Below are 25702 nucleotides of genomic sequence, written 5' to 3' on the forward strand. Positions count from 1 at the left end.
CTTCGGATGCATCCGAAGAAGTGGGTATTCACCCACGAAAGGTCATGCTGCAAAACGTCTGTTAGTCTATAAGGTGCCACAGGATTCTTTGCTGAGTCTGCATAAAGAAGTTCTTAGAGCCCAATCTCTTATTTAGTGTTGGTTCTTATCCTATTGTTTCTGAGCCTGCCACCTTTTTAAACAGTGTAGAAAGATTATGGTGGATGGTTCTAATTAACATAGAATAAATCTAACTTTTCCTAAACTCCACTTATAATTATAACCCCTGAGGTTCTTTATGTATCCCCACTTCTTCCCTCTCCCCCCATATTTTGTCCTATAATACAGAGCTGAACATTGTGAAATCACTCCATAAGTGATCCCACTGGCTCTTAGCAAGGATGCTGCAATGGTCTCTTCAGGTGTGCTTTATTCCCGTGTTTACAGATGTTCAGAATAGAAACAAAACTCTAGCGACTACCAGAGGTTGAGCTCTTATGTTCTCTCAGCCTGCAGAAAACCATAACAGAGCTGAATGAGGTTGAACCACATTGTGTTCTTGTATGATACAATGGCAGGCTGATGTACTGATGCTCTTGCTGGGTCTGCAGTGTTTGGTTAAAATGTCAGTGACTTATACAAACATGAATTTTTACTAAATTGCAGCTGCTGAAGCAGATCTGATTGCATACCTGAAACACTGGATCTTAGTGCCCAACTGTAGGCATTTTTTTAAGGTACTAAGAGCATTTGTACTGAGTTTCCTTTTGATAACCTTGTAGAATTCAAAGAAGATAATAACCTTGCATTAATTCTGAAAGGGCTATGAGAAGTGTACAGTTTTCATGAGATGATGGATTCTCTTTTTGAGTTCTATATAAGGGACAACTACCAATAATTTATTTTTATTAAGACTCAAATTTTGTGAAATAGAGAGTAAAATCAGGAGTCCTCCCATTTATTCTCAAGGCAAATACTCAATGAGTCATCTTTAGCTTTTTCCCCCCTGTTCATTAGAGGAAAGACTTTTCTGCCAGTGTCTTGCTTTTCTCGCAGCAGATAAACTTGAAGGTTTATTTAAGATGGATAAGAATATTAAGATTATGGATTTTCATAGTCGAATCTGGAGTTTAATTTAGTATGTTTCCGCAAATATAGTGAGAAGATAGCATTGTCAAATAGCTAGAGAGCAGAGGGCTGGGAGTTAAGAGGCTGAAGCCTGCAGTTGCCAGCAGGGACTTTCCTTCAGGCTCACAAGCTGGATTTTAATATCTACTGGGGAGCAGGAAGAGGAGAGCTATAAAATGGCAAAATATCATTGCAAGACTCAAGAATTTTAGCCCCATCCTTTTAGCACACGATGATCAGCTGGGAGTTAAATGTCTATTGCTAACTCACTGTTGTAGCCACATTGGTCCCATGATATGAGAGACACAAGGTGTGAGAGGTAATCTTCATTGGACTAACTTCTCTTGGTGAAAGACATAAGCTTTTGAGTTCCACAGAGCTCTTTCTCAAGATTCTTTCACTAACAGAAGTTGGTCCAATAAAAGATTACGTCACCAACTCTCTCTCTCTCTCTCTGAAAATGGCTTATTACCCCATCCAAATATGAATGGTGGGAGTTGACCTCTCTTGGTTTGAGAAATCAAAGATAAACCCAAGGAGCAGCCAAGTCTAGGGAGAAATATTTGTGTGGTATTTTGTGTGTGTGTGTCTCTGTGTGGGTTTTGTGTCTCTGTGAATAAAGTCAAGCCCCAAGAAGTTTTTGTTCTCACCCGCTACAATTTATGTGGAATCTGTTTTGGAGCAGGATGGGGAAACCACCTTCTAAGAAACTCTGATAATCTTAAAGTTACATTATTTGATACATTTTCTCTGCCACACCATTAATAAATGTTTAAAAGGCACTCAACAAGGTAAGCCAAGACCCTAGCAACAGTATCCTGAACCTAAATTACTATTAACTGTATACGGTTTTTTGTTTTTAAACAATTGTCATTTCAAACTTTTATTCTCCTTCTCTCTTTGCTTGACAGTTTCTCAGTTTGATCAAATGCCCTTCTTAGGAGGGTGAGAGAAGTCACTTTGAGTTCAGATCCTTGGCTTTTGTTACAGGCTGTTCTTGGCTTATCTTAAGGCAAAACATGCACAAAGAGGAGAAAGAATAGTAAAATAGAGCATCTGGTGCTGGGTTACAGTTCTGTTGCTGGAAAAACCACATGCAACTATCATTCAGGGATGCAATTCAGACCAGTGAGGGGTTGTCACAACCTGCTCTGTAACCCTGGATGCCTCACAATGCTTTCCTGCTGTAGCTCCCAACCAGCCTACCAGCATGCAGGTCACACCCTGAATGTGTGTGTATAGCTGCAGCCCAGGTCCAGCAGCCTGCCAGCAACATAGCATTCACACTGTAGTTTCTACCGGCCTTGGTTACAACCACCCAAGTGACCCCAACACAGTCCTGGTCTCAGATTTTCCCAAAACCATGTGTCTGGAAGTTTCCAGCCCTTTCCTGGACACTTCAAAGAAATAAGGGTTGTTGCTCTTATAAAGAGACAGAACCACATCACAGCTTATTAACTTAACTGGGGTAAGTACACCCTTTCATTTAAACACTGCACTGAGTTGGTTTATAGTAAAAAAAAATTAACAATAAGACTTGGGTTAAGTGATGCTAAGTAAAAAGGAATAAAGTTAGAAAGGGTTACAAGCAAATAAAAGTGAAAATATGCATCTAAAAGGCTCAAACTTAATCTAGCAAGATACAGGCTTTGTTCTCTCACCAGTCATTTTTCTTCCCAGCCATGGCTGACTTGGGACCTTCCCTAAAAGTACATGGTACTGGCTTCCCTTGTTGTCTTAGGTGAAAGATCTCTTGCCTAAGCAGGTTTCTTGCCTCCAGTCAGTTCCAGAGACTTCAACCTCTCAGTTTGGTTAAAGGACCCATCTTCTTCAGCTTGCAAGTGTTCTGGTCTCTTGTCTGTCTAGTGATGGATGCCAAAGGTGGCTTCTTTCCTTGTTTATATCTTCCAAAGTTCAATGAACTTGTTTCAAGAAGCAGGATGACCTCATACTGTTTTTTCCCTTCCTCTGGGCTTCCCATCCTCCTATATGACATCTATGTAAATAGGTTTTCCTTTTTTTTTATTCCACCATGCTTAGTTTACATTGGAAACTGGTAGATAGCTGTGGTATTCCCTTCTGTCTGGGCACACTGCATAGCCTAATATCAACAAACATCTACAATTTCCAACATAGTGCCAATACATACATTTCACAATGATATCACCAGTGTTATTAGTTTTCAGAAAAGAACTCACTCTATACACTTTTATAATATTGTATACAATCAGTTGATTCAATTGCTTATCCCTTGAGGGTTAGCCTCTTGTCTTTATAGATTAGTCAACCTTTGAAATGGATTCTGCTGAAAAGAAAATCCCAGACCAAGCTTCTCTTTCGTGTTGGTGTAGACACCATGCTGTTTTCTCCTTCAATTATATGTGAGGTTTGCATCTACTCCTTGTTAGCTTGAGGGGGTCTTCCTACTGCTTGTATGTAAAATGAGGTAAACACACATTCCTTTGTTTAGGATAGACCTATTTAACAACTCCCCTGAGGTACCTGGTTAAGACACCCTTTACTTATAATTCCAGTATAGAGTCATAATTTAATACCTATTGCATGCATACATAAATCACACAAGAATATTAATGATCAGGTGAGATCAGTTTTAAAATCTCACAAGGCATATTTTGTTCAAAGATTACTACAAAAGTGTATAGGGTGTTAATACAGGGGTGCTTAGTGTCACAGAATGGTGTTGCTTTTAGCTTGCCAAAATAATCACAGTAAAATGTGGCAATGTTAGACTGTCCTGATTGGCAAAATGAGTGTATTACTAGACAGAAGGTGGTAAAAGAGAAACTGAAATGGGAGAGGTGGAAATTGACATGCTATCAAAGGAATTTCAGAACCTGAGGTTAACATCTCAGGAGTTGCTTAGAACTTAGCCATGAAGATAGTGATGGCAGCTGGTTCCCTCATCTGGTCAAGACATATTTCAGGCTTAAGAAAAAGACAACCTAATGGTATATTGGCACATCCCTCTCAGTGTCTTGTGGTGGTAACCAAGATGATGATATCCTTAGTTCTAAACACAATGAGGTTATTGGTCATCCTCGGCTCTTGTGACAGTACCCAGCTCCTATAAACATTCTGTTTTGTACACTTACAAGTCATCCTCCTGTTGGTTCATGATTTTATGATTCCAGCAGAATATACCTGTTTAGCTTTTGATTAATGTAGGCTGCAAAAATGCCAAGTCACTAATAACAGATTCTTTTACTCAGGTGGCTACTTGAGATGTTATAGGAAATGAGACTGGTGAGTGATGTACACAGAAACACTAAGACTTTGTTTACAAACAAGTACAATAGCAACCATAGAAAAGATAAGAGTAGCAAAATGACCTCTTGCATTGCACATACTCACAACTTCGTGGAAATCATCAGAAGTGAAGATGGAAAGAATAAGACATGGAGAAGCATTACGTTGAATGAAAATGTCATTCCAGTGTCTCAAGTAGGGGTTGGTCTGACAGCCTTTTATACAGAGTGGATTGATTTGAACCAACACTATTTAACTCATGATTTTAAATCACCAAGTGGAAAGCCTCAATTTAAATAATCAATTTGAATCAACTTTTCTATTTCTACTTCACTTATTTTCAAAAGAAGGGTGCATTCTCATTGACAGTTACAAACATTAAAACATGTTTGATTTACAAGCAAATAGTCTCTCCTCTAGATTTGCTAAACGTTTTTGCTGTGTAGGAGGATACACTAACTAAATACATTTTAAGCAATTTATATAGGTTAATATGTACAAATGCTTATTGTACATTTAAGTATGTTAGCAAATGGTAAATTTTAACTTTTCGCTCATGATTTGTCAAGCTGCATTAGAACGGTTACTGGAATTTAATTAAACACGTTTATTAAACAGAACAACCTTAAATGTTTTGGATACTTAAAAGCTTATCAAAACATGTTTCACATTTACAGCTAAATGATTTATTAAGAGGAACACAGATATTAACTGTAGTCAACGAAATAAACTGATTTCAGGTCAGCCTGGGGAAATTTTCAAATATAACTAAATGAAAGGTGATTGGAGCTTAAGTTTCTACTTGCCTAAGTCTCTGGAAAATGTGTGTAAGTTATGTAGACTATCCTTCAAACTTTTTAAAGTAGTAGATCTCATCCTCCCCCTTGGCATTTTTATTTCTAAACTAGAATAGAGAGACAAGTTTTCCTGCTTTTTCAACTCCCAATCCATTTCTCAACATTGAATGAGTTAGTCCAAATTCTTTCTGTGCCTGAAAAGGAGGCTACTGCTGTTAAAAGCTGGTTGAGCACTTCAACAAACTCTGGTTCCAGGTGCTTAGCTAGTGCCTTCCAACAGTTCAGTGGTATGACTTCCTTTAAAATATCAGCAGGAAACCTGTACTGCTTGAATGGTTCACCTTGGCAGCCTTGACATTTATTATAGTTGGCATGATCAATTGTATGATTATTAGGTGCCCATGCCATAGCAGCAGCATCTTCAGCATTTAGGCATTTACCCTGGTACTTTGGGATGAGAATATTGGCAAGAAAATGAGGTGGAGTATGTGCTTGATCAAGGTATAGTCAAGGGTCAGATTCCAGAGAAAGTAAAAAAATAAAGATTTCAGGGTCCATTCAAAAGCATCTGGTAGTCCAGATTTGGCCCACAGTCCACCTGTTGATTATCTGTTGATCTAGTATTTCACTAACTAGATATTCTAAAGATACAGAAGTAGTTTTCCCCATGAACCTTTACTTCATCCTGAGATCATGGACCATCGCCAACCAAATCTTCTATCCGCACTGAAGTTTCTGTCTGTACAGAGACCACAGTACTGACATCTAGTAGCCATCCTCCTGTCTTTGTGTAGTGTGTTACATAGACTCAGCTACTTGAAGATCTAAGGCAGAATCTAAGCAGATTTACATTGCTGAAACTGAAGAGTAACATCATTAACTTAAATGGAGTTCCTCTGGATTTACTTCAGATTAACTTGAGGTCCAATATGGGCCTCAGTCTCTAATAAGAATTTAGAGGCACATCCTTTATGGGAAGTTGTGAGTCAGTGCAACGGTGTCCCTCCTGGCCAAGTGAGGCATGGCCATTACTCAGCTCAGCAGTGATGGGTTCACCCTGGGGTGTCACCTGGAACTGCGGTACCACTGAGTCCTCTGACCCATCAGCCTAGGCTCCTTTCTCACACTTTGCTGCTGTGGCAAGCTGCAGACCCACTCCTGTTCCTACACTTCCTCCAGCATTCATACAGGCTCTCTGACCAGCCACTGCATGAACCAACAATACAGAGACTACAGCCAAAATAACCATCAGCTTTCCAGCCTAGGACCACAGAGCTATACCATCCTGCCCTGGTCAAAACCCTGACCAGTATGAATTTATTATCCAGTTCACCTCCCCCTCAATGTTGAGAGGAAAGGCAACAAACTTTGTTAAACCGAGCTGAGATTTTTCCCCAGACACTTCACTTAAAGGCACAGGGGGGTTAGATTAAAACATAAAACAAGTTTATTAACTACAAAAGATTTGTAAATGATTATAAGGCAGTGGTTCTCAAACTTTTGTACTAGTGACCCCTTTCACATAGCAATCCTCTGCCTGCGACCCCTCATAAATTAAAAACACTTTTTTATATATTTAACACCATTATAAATGCTGGAGGCAAAGCGGGGTTTGGAGTGGAGGCTGACAGCTTGCGACCCTCTATGTAATAAACTTGTGACCCCCTGAGGGGTCCTGACCCCCAGTTTGACAACCTCTGTTATAAGGGATAGCAAACTGATCAAAGCAGATTACCTAGCAATAAACAAAAATGCAAACTAATCTTAACATACTAGATGGATTGGATATGAATTAGAGTGATGGTACAAGCAGGCTTGCAGATTCTTAAGGCATAAGCTGCCTTTGCTTTGCAGCTTGGGTTTCCCAGGTTTTCATATACAGGCTAGAAATCCCTTTAGCCAGGGTCCAGCACTTCCCCCATTCTAGTCTCTGCTCCCCAGCTGCTTCTAGGAGTCTTCTTGTGTGTGGACTGAAGAACAACAGATGACATCACTCTCTGCCTTATATAGTTTATGCATATGCCAGGAACCCTTTACCCCAAACTCAGTTTGTGGAAAAACACTGACACCACAAGATGGAGTCCAGAGTCATATGGCCTGGTCATATGAACCTGTGGAGTCATAGCAGCCATTACTTACAGGCTGTCTGGTACATTCTCAGGAAGGCTCAGCAGGTGACGGATAAGCTTCCCCTAGGACTTAATGATTTCCCTAATGGCTCATTACCCTAAATAGGCCCTTCCCTACCAGCTATCTAGACTGAAAGCATCTTGCCTAGTGGGCATCACCCCAGTGTAACTACATTTGAAATACAGATACATAGTCAATATTCATAACTTCAGATAAAAAATGATACAACATAGCATAATCATATTTAGCAAATCATAACTTTTTCAATGACATATTACATGACCCATCTTGCATAAAATGCATTATAATTATGTGATAATCATATAATATCACTGTGAAGAATATGGAGTGCAATATCACACAGTCTATTTCTGGTACCCAGGGATCTGAAAAAACATCTGATATTAGGTCCATCAGGAGAACCCAGGCCTGTCCACTCCTGTCCTTCTATCCTCCCAGCCGCTGTGAGGCTGCCAATCAGCAATGGCTGTCAGTGCCTATATTAGGTAGCTGGGGTACATACACCCCATGACAGAAGCTTTGATCATGTAGTACCATAATAGTATTTTTAAAAATACTATCTTGTATCTTAAGGAAAGATTCACTGTGTGATTTATCTGTTTTGAAATATACATTTGGAGAATGGCAGTAAAACATTTGTTTAATTTAATTGGTCTTTTCAAAGATTTGTCACACTTACAGCCAAAACAAGCTGAATCACAACTAGCCAACATATTGGCTAGAACAGCCTTCTTGCAGAGAAATACTGTTAAGGAGACTCCAATATGCTAATGTACCTTTGACATAGTGAATGGTGATCTTTTACTGTGTCTCAACATTGTATTTTAAAAGTTTGAACTCAAGCACAGGACTAATTTAAAAAAAGCTGGGCCCCTGAAACTAAGCCATTCAATTTGGTTCCTATACTGTAAGGGCCCAAGATTCAGTGCCTGACCTTCCCCATACTTCTAAGCCATACAAGATAGGCAGGTTCAGTTGCACAGGGGAATAAATCTTGCATCCAGAACTTTTGTGTGTTTGTGGAGGTAAGGGGAGTTAAGGGGATAAGAGATGGAAATTTCCTTTTGAAAAGAAGAAAAAGAACCTTGGGATGTGCCCAAGCCAGGGCATGATAAAAAGAGGTCTTGATTCCCTAGGAGGTTCTAGTTCTCAGCTGTCAATCAGTACAAAGCTGTTTTCTCTCCATGCCATGTGCACTGAAGCATCAGCAGTAAATGTCACACCAGCATTTTAACCTGTCTTTGATGGGGTGTTGCTCTTGTCTGTGGTTAAAGATTTGGCAGTGTTGACAGTACTGGCCCTGGAAATGAAAATTTCTGGTATCTCTGTAGCATTATAGGTTTGAGAAGTGTAACTTGGTGGAATCAAGACCATTATCCATAGAAGAAAAATCCATAAATATTTATGAGTTTAATTTTGATTAATTCATAAAACTGTGGATATTATTCAGCATGATACTTTCAAAATGTATGTAAAATAACGATGATGAAAATGTTTTCTTTGTCAATTTCATTATTTTGCTTGCTTGCTTTTTATATATTTATATTCCATTTCTTTTTATTGCATTCTTCTTTCAAGCTCACTGAAAAGATTTTTCTTTCTTTTAGTCTGTTAACCCCATGCTGTTCCACTTGGTTTTCTTAACTTTTTTTTTTTTTTTAAGTAAGCTTAAAGTAAACTGCTGTAGTTTTGTGTCATCCAGTCAGTCATCTGTAACGAATCACAACCAATCACCAACCAACAGGATGGACTGCCTTCTAGTGTTCTTCTTTCCTTGTTGCTCAAGTCAGCTTACACACACCCTGCTTCTTCAGCACAACCCTTATCAAGGCCCACTTTATACACTAGAAATAAGATACAGAGGGTCAGATGCTGCCGGACAATTTCTGTACAGAAGAACTGGAGATAAATTTCCCTGAAAGGAGCTGGTTCAGGTACAAAGCTCCTACTTAAGATCCCTTGAATCTCTAGATCTAAGGCACTCCTTTATCTAAGATACTCATAAGGATCCACTTACCACAGTATCTGAGCACCTCATAGTCTTAACTTTTATTTATCCTCGCAACAACCCTAAAATAGGGAATTGCTGTTCTTCCATTTTACAGAAGGAGAATTGAGGTGCAGAAAATCTAAGTGAGTTGCCCAACAGCAAAGTAAAGACTTGAACTCAGATCTCCTGAGTCTCAAGCTAACACCCTTACTACTGGACTATCCTTTCTCTCATTGTAACTACTCAGCCTTTCCCAAATCAGTAGTCTTTAGTTTGGGGCCCCAGCTGTCTTCTTTTAATTTGTTTATGTCCTTTTAGTACTTCAGTTGGAAAGGTTTCTTTCCAGGAGATCAAGATAACTATAGCCTCTTCTACCTCTTCAGAAAGGGGCTAGGAGTTTCAATTTCAGTCAGATTTTGGCACTGAACTATCTTAAATTGCTTTGAAAATCCCAGCAGGCAGGTAAAGCTCCAGTCAGGTCAAGAAGCGCTGATTACCAGAACAAGACATATAAAAAGAAGCAAATAATGTGAATGTGTAAGGTTTTGGTGTGCAGGAAAAATATGCTTCTGGGCTATGAATGTATAAATGCTGCTTTTGCTTCTAAATTATACCCTGGCTTTTTGGTGGTGAGGGGGGAAATTAATTAATTGGTTTTATACCATTAAAATTTATGTATTTTAGGAATGTGTTCAACTTTGCTTGTGTAGCACTGTGAATAGAAGGGAGGGTTGAATGGAATATACAAACACAGAAGTACTCACTTGAGAAGCTGAACCAAACTTCAGTGCAGTGAAACTGAAATAGTGACTTAAAGGAACTTGTCCTGGGGCTCCTTTACTTCTTTCGAGCTCTGCTGAACCTTGAGTTGACCGGGTCCCTCTTTGGACTGGGCTTTTCTGTCTGTCCAACAATTGAACTAATAAAGAGACTACCTCTGTCATGTTGACTTGTCCAGCTGTGTCCCCACATTCTAACTAGCGTCTGTATCCTTCTTTTCTTCCTGGGTCAGCTTTCCTCATTCTGGCTGAACTTATACTTCCTAGAGTGGTTATTCTGGGTCTGCCATATGGGAGTCACAGTTAACTTCCCCCTAATAGTCCAATTTGAAATTTAAATGCCTCCCACTTTAACTGCCTTGATCTAACTCTGTTTAAAACATGCTTTGGGCGTATAAGTATCATTATACTCTATAAATGAACACCAGTAGTGAAAATATGGACTAGTTCTCCATGGCACTGCACTTGGCTTCAAAGAAAATACAGTCATCAAGGCTTTTCTGCTACCTTTTCTTTTAGAAGCTTTGCTTGGTATTTTATTTTCATTTTTTCTTGTAGTGAATTTTTAGTGATCGCTGATTACATAATTGAATTTGATAAAGTAATGGTGAATGCTTGATGAGAAAATCAGGAATAAAAGATTAGAGGATAAAATTACTTAAAGGGTTTAAGTAAATTTTCTGGAGAATCAGGATAATTTATATCTTGCGCTATATTCTTTTTTAAAACGTTCCAGTAGGTCTATTAAATTTTAGCTTCAAAGAAAATTGGATTGAATTCTGAAGACTACTTTTATACAATACCAGCTTGATTATAACATTTGAAATCTGAAAAAAACCTCTTGGTGGGCTGTATCAGCAGTGATGTTTTAAATCTTTGTGGATAAGGCGAGGTGCAAAGTTTGACAGCAGTTTTGCTCTGACTTTTATATAAATTGTTTGTTTTTAGAAAGGGAAAATGCTTACATAAGAGTGAAGTAACAGGAGGATTTTTTTACCAGCATGTCTGCTTCTTACCATGGATGTTGAAAAAGACCACTGAAAAAACAGGAACAAATATCTTATTGGGGCAACCGTTTATTTTGCTGACGTCCATTTCATTGGAGATTAATCTCACTGGATGGCTCAATAGTCTCACAAGGAAAAAATAGGACTAATGGTTTTATTCCATTTCTTTACACATCTGTGGTTAGCTTGGTTAAACAAAATCTGCCACTTTATTTATGTAGCAAAACTCCACAAGCATGGATATATGTACTTGAATGCTTTTTATTATTAGACTGAAGTCTTAAAATTTATTTATCCAGCTATATACAGTAGAACCTCAGAGTTACAAATACCTTGGGAATGGAGACTGTTTGTAACTCTGAAATGTTTGGAACTCTGAACAAAACGTTGTGGTTGTTCTTTCAAAAGTTTACAGCTGAACATTGACTTAACATCGCTTTGAAACTTTACTATGAAGGAGAAAAATGCTTCTTTCCTTTTGTTTTTAAAGTACTTTACCTTTAACACAACACCATACTGCATTTCCATCCCCCCGCCCTTTTGGCTGCTGCTACCTGATTGTGTACTTCCAGTTCCAAATGAAGTGTGTGATTGACTGGTCAGTTCATAACTCTGAGGTTCTACTGTATTCTTTTCCTTATTATTGATTCTCTGTACTTACAGCTTTCAATACATTCAGAAAAGTTAGAGATATTGGAAAGAAATTTTCTCTTTTGCCTTGAATGAAATTGATGGGATTTGATTCCATATGTCTGACATGTTTTGTACCAAGTATAAGACAAAAACTGTAGAATCTTATTTGCTCTAATCACTGACCCATTTGGAATTATTGAATTGTTGAACATTTTCAAGGAAGTGGGAAAACATAATTAAAAAACCCAGCAAGGATGATATCATAGAATGCACTATACTATTATTTTAGTAATGGCTATGTAGCTGAGTTTAATTTATGATAATTATAAAGCAAAATACCTGGAAGTGGGCTATGACTTATTCTGCTAAAGTATTGAGATCTTTCTGCTGTTAAAACTTAGAGAAGTTTCTTTGCAATAATCTGTGGATTTCATAATTTTTGCAGTTTTACTGTTGTACCCAAAACTATCTGCAAATGAAGTTTGGGGGCTATTTACCAAAACAAGAAGAGATTCATAATTTTCATATTGATTGGCTGATCAGATATAACTTTCAGTCCTTCATGCAGTGGGCTGGAGAATGAAAATGTTTGAGTTTGATATAAAATAAGTTTTGAAAGGAAGATTAGCAGTTTTAACCAAAAGGTTAGTCACCCTGGGAAATTCAGCTGTCTAAAAACCAGAGTGTGATTAATAAAGGTCCCACTCAGGCTGATTGCTTCATTCATGCTGAGATTTCTAATCCTTTCTCAGCTGGACTCTAACCTGATTGATAGCGCTTATTATGGTGGCTTAATAAATTTTATTGTCACTTTATAAGAACATTTTAGAGAATTTGTGTGCTAGTGGCACCCCTTGTTTATGGTACAATTGATTCTTCTGGTATCTGGGGGTGGATTATTATTTCTTTTTTTAAAAAAGGAAAGGAAAATAAAAGAAAAGGGCAGGTTATGAAATAGATTACAGTCATTAGGTCTCTCAGCTCAACTAGTTTATAAAAAAAATGGGGGGGCATTCTTTGATGTCCTATTATCAGTTTGACAATTAAGATACAAAAAGTATCCAAGTTAATGTGGTAAAGTAGATAATGCAAGACATTTACTTTATTAGTTCCTTTATGTAGATTATATATTTAAATTATTTAAAATTGAAAAATATAATTAGATTGATAAATTATTGCTAAATTATTGGCAAAATAGAAGCATATACAAAAGAAAAATATAAGCTCTAGATTTAATGTACTATAATTAAAACATCTAAATATCTAGGGTAAACGTTGCCATTAAAATATAACTACAACAACAACAAAAACCCCATGCACTGCTAGAATATAATGTTTCATTGATTCTTAAGTATTGGCTCAAATTGGTAACATACTCACAACCAAGATATCTATTTACAAAAAAAAATGGGGTGGAAGAATGAATGACATCCGAGTTGCTGGCATTTGTTTTTTTTTGTTTTTTTTTGTTTTTTAAAGAATTCATATCTGAAAGCATAGAAATAAGATACAGTAGCATCATTGTACAAACGAGTCAAGTTAATATTAATCACAATATTATTACTTTTCATTTTAAAAAGTCTAAAACCTTAATAAATACATATTTTTGTCTAGAACAATAATACAGAATTTGGTTGGAAATAGTACTGAAAGTTTTTTAAATGTGAGGAAACAAAACTTTATAAAATGTAACTGAATTCAAAAATCATCTAGTGTAATTGACTAGACATTATAAGGCCAAGATAGATATAATTTTCCTCCTTAATAATTTGGAATATCCATGCACTTCTCCATAATTCTCTCTCACACCATTAATGGACATAAAAATCACAATAAAAGTTCTATATTCAAACAGAAGAATTGGGTATGGCAGTGGAGTGAATAGAGTTTATTTTTAATAGGGATTTTTAAGTATTAAAAATGATGAGAAGGAATAATTCAGAATGTGATATTAATCCTAAAAATGTAATTTATATATCTAATTCTATGAGTTTTTTTGTAATACTAACATATGAATGCTACATACCTTGGTATTGTTTTCCAGGAGCTCAGCTTTTATGATATAGAGAAAAGTTATAGAGTAATAGAAATGGGATGAAATTTAATAGTGCAAAGTGTAAGGTCATGCATTTTGGAGCTAACAAAGAGTTTGTTTTAAGCTGGGACTGTATCAGTTGGAAGCACAGAGGAGAAAGACCTGTGTGTATTGGCTGATCTCAGGATGACTATGAACTGCCAATGTCATACGACTGAAAGGCTACTACAGTCCTAGGAAGCATCAGGCGAGGTATTTCCAGCAGCGATAGGGAAGTGTTAGTACCATTATACAAGACACTGGTGAGGCCTCACCTGGAATAGTGTGTGCCATTCTAGTCTCCGATGTTTAAGAAAGATGAATTCAAACTGGAACAGGTGCAGAGAAGGGCTACCTGGAGGATCAGAAGAAAGGTTTGTTGTAAAAGTTTCTTTAACTTAACCAAAAGAAGGCTGAGGGGAGATATGATAACTCTCCATACATTTATCAGATTGATAAATACCAGGGAGGGAGAGGAGTTATTTAAGTTGAGCGCCAGTGTGGATACAAGAACAAATGAATATAAATTGGTCATCAACAAGTGTAGGTTTGAAATTACGTGAAGGTTTCTAATCATCAGAAGAATGAAGTTCTGGAACAACTTTCCAAGGGCATTGAGAGTAAAAAACCTAACTGGTTTCAAGACTGAGGCTGATAAATTTGTAGAGGGGGATTGTCTGATGAGCCTGCCTACAATGGAACGTGGCCCATCTGTGACTGCTAATAGCAAATATCTGTTACGGGTTCCCCCGAGGTGCCACTTGGCACTAGGGTACCACTGAGCCCACCTGACCCAGCAGCCTGGGCTCCCTTTCACTCTGTGGTGCTGTGATAAGTTGCAAGCTCTCCAAGCTTGCTCCTTCACCAGCATACACACAGATAGGGACACACCCAGCTGCAGCTTCACACACATGTGCTGAGATCAGCTCTGCATGGGAAGGCTCAGCTAAGGCACCTCCCAGTTGCTGAGGCACACACTTCCCTTCAGAGTGTAAACCCAACATTATACCGTCTTGTGCTGCACAGAGAACTGTACAGGATAAGATCACAAAATTCACTCCCTCATTCATTGGGGAGAGAGAGATGCAACAGCTTTCTGCCCCAAGTATGATTTCCACACTGGTTTTAGACAAAATAAAAACAAATCTATTAACTACAAAAGACAGATTTTAAATTATTATAAGGGATAGAAAACAGATCAAAGCAGATTACCTTAGTAAATAAATAAAACCGCAAACTGAGTTTAACACACTAGACAGGTAGGATATAATTAGGAAATTCTCACATTGAGTGAAAAATAGGCTGGCAAATTCTTAAGGCACAAGTTGCCTTGGCAGGTTTTCATACACAGACTAAAAATCCCTCTAGCCTGGGACCATCACTTCCCACTGTTCAGTCCTTGCCCCTCCGGTGTTTCCAGATGTGTTGTTGTAGGAAGAGTGAGTTGCCATCATGATGTCATTGTCCCCCTTTTATATCTTCTTCCCACATGCTGGAAAGCTCTTTTGCTGTGACCTGGGTCAAACGGTTCCCATTGTGTAGTGCTATCGCTGAGAGGTTTCTATTGTACCCAGTTCCTGGAATAATCCTTGTGCTTGTGTGCATTTCCTCAAGAAGCCATTAACATTGTTTGGTCTTTTTACTGTTGTACTTGAAAGGCTGCTTGTGGGTGTTTTCCACCTCACAACATGTTTCAGTAACACATACATAGCCAAATGTATAACTTCACATACAATGGTAGCACATACAATCCAACAAGATATTAATGTCTAGCAGATCAAGACTTTTAGAATGATACCTCACAAGGCATACCTTGTACAAAACATATCCTAATTACATGACAGTGGTGAATATTGGGGTGCCAGGGTGTCACAATATCCTCTGCCTGGAGATGGGACACTAGACTGGGAGGGCTCTGAATTACTGCAGAGAATTCTTTCCCAGGTGTCTGCCTGGTGGGTCTTATTGACATGCTCAGGGTCCAACTGATTACCCTATTTGTGATTGGAAAGGAATTTTCCCCCTCGTCAGATTGGCAGAGACCCTGGGTTTTTTTTCATTTTACTCTGCAGCAAGGGGCACTGATCACTTGCAAGTTTAAACTAGAGAAAATGGTGGATTCTGTGTAACCTGAAGTCTTCAAATCATGATTTGAGGACTTCAGTAACTCAGCCAGATATCATGGGTCTATTACAGGAGTGCGTGGTTGAGGTTCTGTGGCTTGCAATGTGCAGGAGGTCAGACTAGATGATCACGATGGTTCCTTCTGGCCTTAAAACATCTGAGTTATTTTTAATAATATCACCACATCATATCTTTAAGCTACTATAGAACCTTTTGAAATTCTGCAGTACTGTGTTGCATCAACACATTCTATTTTTTAAAAATCAAAATCAAGAACATTTGAATTACAGAAATTAATCTAGGATTCCTTTGAATCAAAATATATTTGCAAAGCCTGAATACCAGTACACACAGTATCCAGAATATCTTAATGATTTAGATGAAATACTGATGGTCTAGTTTAAAACATTACTTTAGGATGAAGGAAGCACATTGCAGAGTCAGAGATTTTTTTAGAGAGTGCCTTGCTAGCACCTACCTCTCAAAGGAGCTCTAACATGAGCATCTCCACTGATTTCACCAGCAGCTGTATGTTGGGTTCCTTTCAGGTCTTTCTTTTTATTATTTTTTTTTCTTGAGTACACAGGTGAAATTGCTTTCACACTTGATTAAACCTCTATCTCTTCATATTTTTTGTACTGAAACTCTGTGATCTGGAAAGCAACATATTTGTATTTATGCACTATTACACCAATGGGAGCTGAATTTTGTAGACTTTCTTGTTGAATAACTTGGTATAATTTAATTGGAATTTGACTAGTGCATAAAACCAACGTTGATGTATATTCTACTGATTTTATACATTAAAAGTTTGTGATCTGGAAAGTAATATTGCTATAGTTTAACAGTGATAGGAACCTAATTTTATGGAATTTTTAACTGAATAATCTGCCAGACAAAAAAGCGTCAGTTCCGTATTGACTTATTTTTTCTTTAAAGCTCTATCTGGACAGTAAAATGTATTCTATTAATAGGGCTCATTTTGTATTCAATATCAGGTCCACATTTTGTGTAATGTGGTAAATGTAAAGATTGTCTTAGTTTTCTATGTTAGAACCGTCCTATATGATCAACGGAAATTCTTTTATATTCTTAGGTTTTTAAGTAGCTTATATTTTTTAATTTGCCCTCACAACACCCATGTGGGTAAGGGAAGAATTATTACCCCCAAATTACAGATGGAAAATAAGATACAAAGAATGAATTCTCCTGGATTTCATATAGGGAGATTAAGGCAGTTTTTCACCTGGTGTAAATTGTCATAGCTCCAGGAACTTGAGTGGAGCTACAACAGTTTAAACCAGGGGTAGGCAACCTATGGCATGCGTGCCGAAGGTGGCACGCGAGCTGATTTTCAGTGGCACTCATGTTGCCTGGCCCCTGGCCACCAGTCCTGGGGGCTTTGCATTTTAATTTAACTTTAAATGAAACTTCTTAAACATTTTAAAAACCTTATTTACTTTACATACAACAATAGTTTAGTTATATATTATAGACTTATAGAAAGAGACCTTCTAAAAACATTAAAATGTATGACTGGCACGCAAAACCTTAAATTAGAGTGAATAAATGAAGACTCGGCACAGCACTTCTGAAAGGTTGCCAACCTCTGGTCTAAACTAACTGAGGCTCTGCCCCTAAGTGGCTTGCCCAAGGTTACACAGGAAGTCTATAAAACAACTAGGAAGAGAGTCCAGATTCCATGCACAAATAGGCCTTGCATGTTTACTAAACAGGCTCAGTACCATTAATGGATTTTGTTAGTGTAATTCAAATAAAAAGACATATCCAGATAAAGAAAATTTGAACATTCAGCTTTCTTTTGATCTGTCTTTTCAAAATGGTCTATTAGTAGTGGTAATGTCTAGTTTCAGGTAATTTGGTAGCTGATGATACACCTCTACCCCATATAACGTGACCCGATATAACATGAATTTGGATATAACACGGTAAAGCAGCGCTCCGGGGGGGGGAGGGGTGCGCACTCCGGCGGATCAAACCAAGTTCAATATAACCTGGTTTCACCTATAATGCAGTAAGATTTTTTGGCTCCTGAGGACAGCGTTATATCAAGGTAGAGGTGTAGTTTGAACTAACTTGACTGGAGCCGGGATTAGATTACATAAACCACATCCTGCTCTCATGAATGTCAGTGGGTGTTTGTTTGGGCTCAGAATGTTTCGTAATCCTATTGGATATTTCCTTCCACGTGAAAGAGGAGCATCTTTTATGTTTGAATTAACAACCCCTAATTTCATCTAATGGAGTATTGTTAGCAATTGTGATCCACAGAAGAATAAGAGTTTGCATGCTACATCTATCTGACCCTTGAACGTTATTAAAACACCCTAATTCAAAACCTGTGATTGGTCACAGAAAATATAATTTAAGATACTATTGTTAGAGACAATACTGAAAGACACATTAATCTTGCTATTTTGTAAGATGTTTTGTTCTAAGCTGATCTTTTGTCAAAATTATACATTTGCCATGACACTTGTCCTGCTGTGATGATCACTTCCATTCAATCTTTGTTTTCTGATTTTTTTTTTCAAAATGGATTTTTAAAGTTTTGCGAGTGGATTTAGTGTTAATAGCTCCTACCAGACACATTAAACACAGATGTAGGCACTGTGTAGATTTCTGTTGTATACCTCTGATGAGCAGAGGCTCAAGAATATGTTCCAGGTTGTCCAATGCTTTTGCCATGTAAATAAACACCTATGAAGAGGAGCCTAGGCTGAGGATTCCAAACTTGTTTTTAACTTGTGAACCAAGCAGCATTTTAACCAGTAGCATGTTTCTAGATACAGAAGGTTGATGCTTAGGAGGTTGATACTTAAGTACTGGACAGCCTAGTCTCCTATTTTATTAAATAATTTAGGAGGAAATCAGCTAAATATGGGTGGCCTAAAATCAAGGATGATATCCATTTTCACAGTCATGAAAACATTTTTTCTCTTGTGTGTTTCAGATGACGTTGCACCATACTTCAAGACTGAGCCTGGTTTGCCCCAGATCCATCTAGAGGGGAACCGTCTTGTACTCACGTGCCTTGCGGAAGGCAGCTGGCCCTTGGAATTTAAGTGGTTACACAATGACACTGAAATCACGGCCTACTCCACTGAATATAAGTAAATGGATTTTTTTTAAATATCGTTTTAATTGCAATAATTTTTTGTGATTGCACTTAGAAGAGATTTGCTATTAGTCACAATATCACAGTGTGGTAATGATGACAGGCAGTGCAATGCATCATGAAGAAAATTGGAACAATGGCATTATATAAATAAAATGTGATGTTATATACACTAAATTGAGTGGAACTTTGAAAGTGTCTTGCTGTTTTGCTAAAAGAATGCTTATAACTTGCTACAACTCAGGCCCTAAAATGGGAATGCAGTAGAAGAGAATATCATCTTACAATATCATCTTCAAGGATTTCTTAAATGATGCCTATATAAGTGTACTCACCTTTGAAAACAGGAATTTTCCCAGTACAATAGTGTCTTCTAAAACAACAAAAAACTCTGTTTTAAATTAAACAAAAGGCTTTTCATTTCACTCTCCATTTTTACTTCACTCTAGCTGCTACTCTAGTACCTTGCTTCTCCATTTTGGAGACCAAGTATGGGGGGTTGAAAGCAGAGCCCATTTTACACAGTATATGTTATATTGACTGAGCTACATTCCCCTGATAGAGAACTGAGTTTGGAGGAGCTATTGTCCTGGCCAAGCAGGAAGAAAAACAAGATGCAAGGAATGTGGTTTTAATTTGGCCTCAATGACGTAGCAAGAAATTGTTCAGTGCAGGTCATCATTCCTTCCTTAATCATTTCCATGTGTTTGGGGAGTGCTGCCATCAGCCCTCCTCCCTCCTATTCTGGCCCCAACTCATTGCTGGGACCCCACAGCCTTCCCCTCATATGAAGATTTAAAGGGGCTTGGGAAAGGAGGTTGTCTCCCCAATTTCCTAGATGTTAGATGCTCCAGCTCCCCTTCCTCAGCTTCCCTGGGGGATGACTTCCCATCAATCCAACTCCCTGGTTTATCAGGGAGCTATTCTTCCTTAGGGAACAAGTATCTGCACTGGACACCTCTCATCTGCTAGACTGCAACAACCCAACCAGGCCCCTGACCTGCTGTGGGGAAGGAGCAGGGGAAGCCCACTCTGCCCTGGAAAAGCTAGTGAAGGAAAATTCCTTTCCAGCTCTGAAACAAGTAACTAGTGCAGATGATAAAACCTGTGTATTTTCTGCTTACATGGGAGGGAAGATGGGTGCTGCTGCTTCAGGGTGAAAGATGACTCTGTCTGCAGGGAATGGAGTAGAAATACCCCTCCCGCACATGCACATAGGCCAGTGGCCCACCTGAGCTCATTTCAGTCAGTCCCTGACTCAGGTGATGCTCTCCAATCCTCCTTTCTACAGCCCAAAAGTGGGGGATCCCTTAAAGTAGCCAAGACTCTTCTTCTCAATAGCCAGACAAAGCCCCCACTGCATTCAAAGTTATAGAAAGCGCAGAATGAAGCCCTTAGTATAAAATCACCACTCTTTTTGTTTCCGCTTCTATGAATGTGAAGCTTAATTTTGAAATTAAAAAAAAGCTGCATCCTTATATTTATATACTCAAGGTAAACAAAAATAATTCATAGCATTGTATGTGGAAATAATACCAGTGCATACATTCTGATAACTATCAATTTTAGAGTTTTATACCACTGCCCATCTCCATAATGTGTGAATGCCTTCCATGTGACATCAATAGCAAAGTCCTTGGACTTCAGGGCATGTCTGTCACTTCCCTCTTCCTGGGCTCAGCTATTTATAACTGTTTGTTTATATATTCACTTTGATATCACTGCTTCTATCAAAATTGCTCCTTAAAAATCCCTGCTCACATCAATAATAACTGTTCTTGTAACTCAGTTGCATAAACAGACTAGCCCATAATTCATTTTTGTAGATTTTTCCAAAATATAATTTACTAATATTCAGCATAATTTTTCATATTCTCTGCACTTCCAATAACACAGGAACAACAAACTTTTAAAATGTTGAACATTTACATTGGGGAGGAGGAGGAGGTGACATCTCGGCACCTGTTCCATAAAAATGCACAAACACGTGCGCCATTTTTAAACAGTATCCACAATTGTAAGAATTAATCTGATAATACAGCCAATCAAAATTCACCCTACAGCGGTTTCCAAGGTAACGAACACATAGCTATTAGAATATAAAACTGCACATGTTGAAAGAAAGCCAAACAGAAAATATGAGTAGCATTTCTTCTTTTTATTCCCCCCCCCGCCAACAAAAAAAAGATTTTGTATTTTTTGTAATTTTATTCAAATTGGTAAAATAGTAATACAATGCAAACGGGTAAATCCTATGACACCAAGCTTCATGTTGGCCACTTGACTACTTTATATGACATATTTATTTTCCTAGATTTGGGTTTTTTTGAAATTGGGTTTTAGGTCATTTAGAATAAATTAAATGCAATTAATAAAATGAAGTTGGCTAATCTAAAATTTGTCACTTTCACCTATTTCCATTTCTCTACTCCCTCCTTTTACTCTTTCTTTATAAAATCATAGAAAGTAGAAATGAGGGTGCCCTATTAAGTCTTGTTGATCCTTAGAAATGCAAGATTGTTACCTATCGAGTATGCCTCCATCTTTCTTGGATTATTTTTTGGATTTTTTTCTCCATGTCATTATTGTTTTTCTGTTTCCTTTGCACCTTGCAAAGCAAGGAATTTTAGAACGTACAGTCCCCACACTTATGTAGGCCACACCTCTTTTGCAAAGATGTAGTGGAGCAGAAATGTGCATTACAGGGCTCTGCTGGCCACATTGTGGCCACCTTTGCACTATACAGAGTTGCTGGCAGTGGAGTATTATTTCAGAAGACAGTTGCTACCAAAGTAGACATATAGAAGGAAGTGCTACCATTCTCTATTGATCAGATAAGTGACAGTAACTCACAAGGGAACATTTTCTCATCATCTCTCCTTCACCTCTACTCTCAGGAGTATGTTTCTTAGTTCACAACACTGGTTGTTTTTCTGCCTCTTAAGATAGTTGTTCACTATGGAATGGGTCCATTTTAATTCCATTTATACTTTCAGCTTTGTTTGAAGGGCTGCAGTGCTTTGGTGCTGTTTGTGGCAAGACTGGAATGACCATTTCATCACAAAGCATTCAAGACACACACAAACAGCTGCAGCTGCACCACTTGCAGTAGTAGAACACGGTAAATCTGAATACTGAAGTTAAATCACTTGGCTCTGCTTCCTGCACTGGATAATCTCTTTGCAGTATCTCATGCCTGCATCACATCTTCTCTTCTTTCAGACAGTACAGATCCAGCCAAATTACGTACCCAGTTGACTGTAGCATATTTATGGAATAAAGCCTGTTCCCTGTACTAAAGAATATAATAACCTAAGTATTAAGTTTCCCTACATTATCTACTTTATTGACATGAAAAGGGGTCAGTGCTATCCCATATGCCTGTGTTTTGGACTCTTCCAATTTCTCCTCCACAATCACTCAAAAGTTCAGTGGATCTGAGGTTCTTGGAAGAAAGAGGTATTCTTGGCTTAAGTCTTATCTACTTCTTTTAGGACTAGCTCTGTTAACGTCTTCATCCAGATTTATTCTTGTCTAGTATAGAAAGACAAATCAAAATGTCCTTACTGTGTATAAACTTAAATAGATTTATAATTTCTTCTGATTAAGCCCAGGAAAGGGTTTCTTTCTATAACTTTCATTGTTGCCCCCAAGGGATCTTACTGTGGAGGAAAGAAGTTTGCTTTTTCCCCAAACCTGTACTGCATAGAACATGTGGGTTTGGATAATAATTTTGGGGGAATAATTAACAGAATTCCCTGTATCCTCTCTCTCTCAATATAGTAAATGCCAGTAATCTGTCTTCTACCCCCAAAGAAGGGAATGCTTACGGAGCCATTCAGAGTCTCTACTTCCACATCAACTTTACTTCTGTTTGCACTTCCCCTAAACATTAAGGGATACTACTTTATGTGGGACCACTTACAGTTGAACAGTTTCGTGAATGCCAGCTATTCAGATATGTCAAAACGTGCTGAACACACTCCATGGTGTGTGTTAGTTAGCTTATAAAATGGAGATTTTAAATATTTTTTTTAGAAGAAAACATCTAATAGGATGATTAATCACAGCAGGAAGTATGAGCATCTCTGAGTGAATTGTTTTGATTGACAGGAGCAAAGTTGACTGCAGTGTATGAGCAGCAGGGAAGCTGGTAGAAGGATCAGAAAACACTAACTGTCACTTAAGGGGTAAGAAGGAAGAGTGTAGGAGGAGGGCAGGACCTGGGACCTCTCGGGTGGTATCGAAAGGCAGAGAGTAGGACTCGAGAACATTAGAGATGCTAGGGTGCGTGAGAAACTTCTTATTTTCTGCTCTTGGAAAAAAATCTGAATAAGAATATGTCTGACACGTGTGAACTGAAACAAAAAGTTCAGATTGCCATGGTATTCAGTATTCAGATTTGCACACATCTGTAATAAATTAAAACAAAAATTATCATTTTACCATGCACTGGTCTTGTAACAAACTCAGATCAGTGGACTATAACTCTGTGTGTGTGTGTGTGTGTGTGTGTGTGTGTGTGTGTGTGTGTGTGTGTGAGACCACACACCTATTACATACACAGTACCTTGTTTTTTATCTTTATATTCAATTTCAGGCCATGATGTAAGGCATGGTTATTTTATTTAGCACTTAACTATTCTTGTTTTTCATATCTAATTAAAGCACATTTGCTACAGCTATATGTGCTTGAAAAGCTAGTAAAATATGAACTATTAATAATTACAATAACAGTTACATAAAATATTAATTTTGCAAGTCTGTTCTTAATTTTAATAGCTCTCTGTAACCCAAGATAAGCACAAAAGGGTTTTGAACTGGTATGCATGGAAAACTTCTAGATTTGCTGTCTTAATATTCATGTGCTCCCCCAGAAAGGTTTTTGTGCTGTAGGTATGTTGGAATGTATTGCAAGAAAGGGCACATTTTGACATAAAGATTTTGTTTGCAGGATTTAAACTTTGGATGTGATATAATTGGTTCTGATTTCATCTCAGGAGATAAACATCCTGGTTAAATAAGGGTTCTTTTTTATGGGAGCTTGAGAGCTGCAAACTAGTAATGCCACTGTCTGCCAATCCCCACACATCCTTTGGGTGTTGTCTGTTGGTCTTTTTCCACACCTGGAGTTCAATAACTATGGACAAGTGGGACTTAAATATCATCCATTCTGACTATGTGATTGAGTTTACATTGCCCCCTCCAAAACCTTTTGCCGACCCCCTTTCAGGTGTTGTGTATTTGGTTGTCATGGGTTTTGTTACTATGGCAACTGAGTTAGACTATTAAGGGATAGCTCAGCCGGTTTCAACCGGCTGAGTGAGCTCTCTGTTTCTGTAAATAAAATGGAGGTTTTGGTTAGCTGTCTGCTCTCTGGCCTCAAGTGATTGCTTCCTACACCGGCTGCCCCTAGGACATAACACTGGCAACGAGGGTGGGATCCTGGTGCTGCTCCAGTAACAGAAGGAAGTAGAAGTCAAGGTAAAGACCAAACAAAGAAAAAAAGCTGCTTGTTTGCACTGACTGTGAAAGTGAAACTAAAAATCATGGCTACTCTGACCAGGCCCCTGGAGCCTTTTGATGAGAATACAGAGCAGTGGCATGTGTATACTGAGCGTTTTGAGCTTTTTGGTATTGCAAATGACATTACAGAAGCGAAGAAGGTGCCAATATTCTTAACTGTTGTAGGGGCTAAAACCTACTCTCTGCTACGCAGCTTACTACACCCTGTTAAGCCTGAGACTAAATCTTACAGTGACATCCTGGGGTCTCATTTCTCCCCAAAACCACTGGTAATTGTTGAAAGATATAGGTTCCACAAAAGAGACCAAAAGGAAGATGAAACAGTTGTACAATTTGTAGCCATTTTAAAAAAGCTAGCAGAACACTGTGAATTTAAAGAGATGTTAAATGATGCCCTGCGTGACAGGTTAGTGTGTGGCCTCTGCAGTGAAGCTATACGGAAGCGCCTACTGACAGAGGCCCAGCTTACATTACAGAAGGCTGTTGATATTGCTGTCTCCATGGAACTGGCTACAAGGGAGGCACAATACATCGGTGCATCCCCTAGGGTGCAAAAAGTGTCACAAGAACTGACCCACAAAACGGTGCAGAGTCAAGAATGTTACCGCTGTGGTAAGCTGGGTCACCAGGCATCAGAATGCTGGTGTAAGGACCTGGTGTGTCGACACTGTGGCAAAGAGGGACACATTGAGTATGCCTGTAAACAAAAGAAAAAGAGGCCTGTGGTCTGGCCGACAAAAAGAGGAACCTTGCATACCCTAGAGCAGACCCAGGATGATCAAGGTGACACCTCCTCACAAGAGGAAGTGCCACTGCATGTTTTGTCTTTGGCAGCGGGCTCACATGAATACTGGGTAACCCCCTTATTGGAGGGCAAACCTATACGCATGGAACTAGACACCGGTGCAGCTGTCTCGCTGGTTCCTGAGACTGTGTATAAGGAAAAGCTACAGCATCTTCCGCTTAAGGCAACAAAAACTGTTCTGAAGACGTATACAGGTGAAGCTGTGCCCATGTTGGGCACTATTGATGTTAAGGTGGAGCTCAATGGACAGGCGGCTAAATTGCCACTGTTTGTGGTGAGAGGTGACTACCCAGCCTTAATGGG

At 38.5% G+C, this 25702-nt stretch overlaps 1 protein-coding gene across 17 annotated transcripts in view; it reads left to right on the forward strand.

Annotated features, from left to right (window-relative positions):
- SDK1 (sidekick cell adhesion molecule 1) overlaps positions 1-25702 on the forward strand; it is a 664468-nt gene that overhangs the window by 229344 nt on the left and 409422 nt on the right. For 16 of the 17 annotated variants that reach the window (XM_044979056.1, XM_044979053.1, XM_044979052.1 and 13 more), the window contains one exon: positions 18904-19063. In XM_044979056.1, coding sequence (XP_044834991.1) covers positions 18904-19063 — 160 coding nt within the window. Of the gene's footprint in view, positions 1-2361; positions 2576-18903; positions 19064-25702 lie in introns of those variants that run through there. The other variant, XM_044979068.1, reaches the window with a different exon arrangement.

This window comes from Mauremys mutica, chromosome 11 (assembly GCF_020497125.1).
Source record: "Mauremys mutica isolate MM-2020 ecotype Southern chromosome 11, ASM2049712v1, whole genome shotgun sequence".
Taxonomy (NCBI): Eukaryota; Metazoa; Chordata; order Testudines; family Geoemydidae; genus Mauremys; species Mauremys mutica.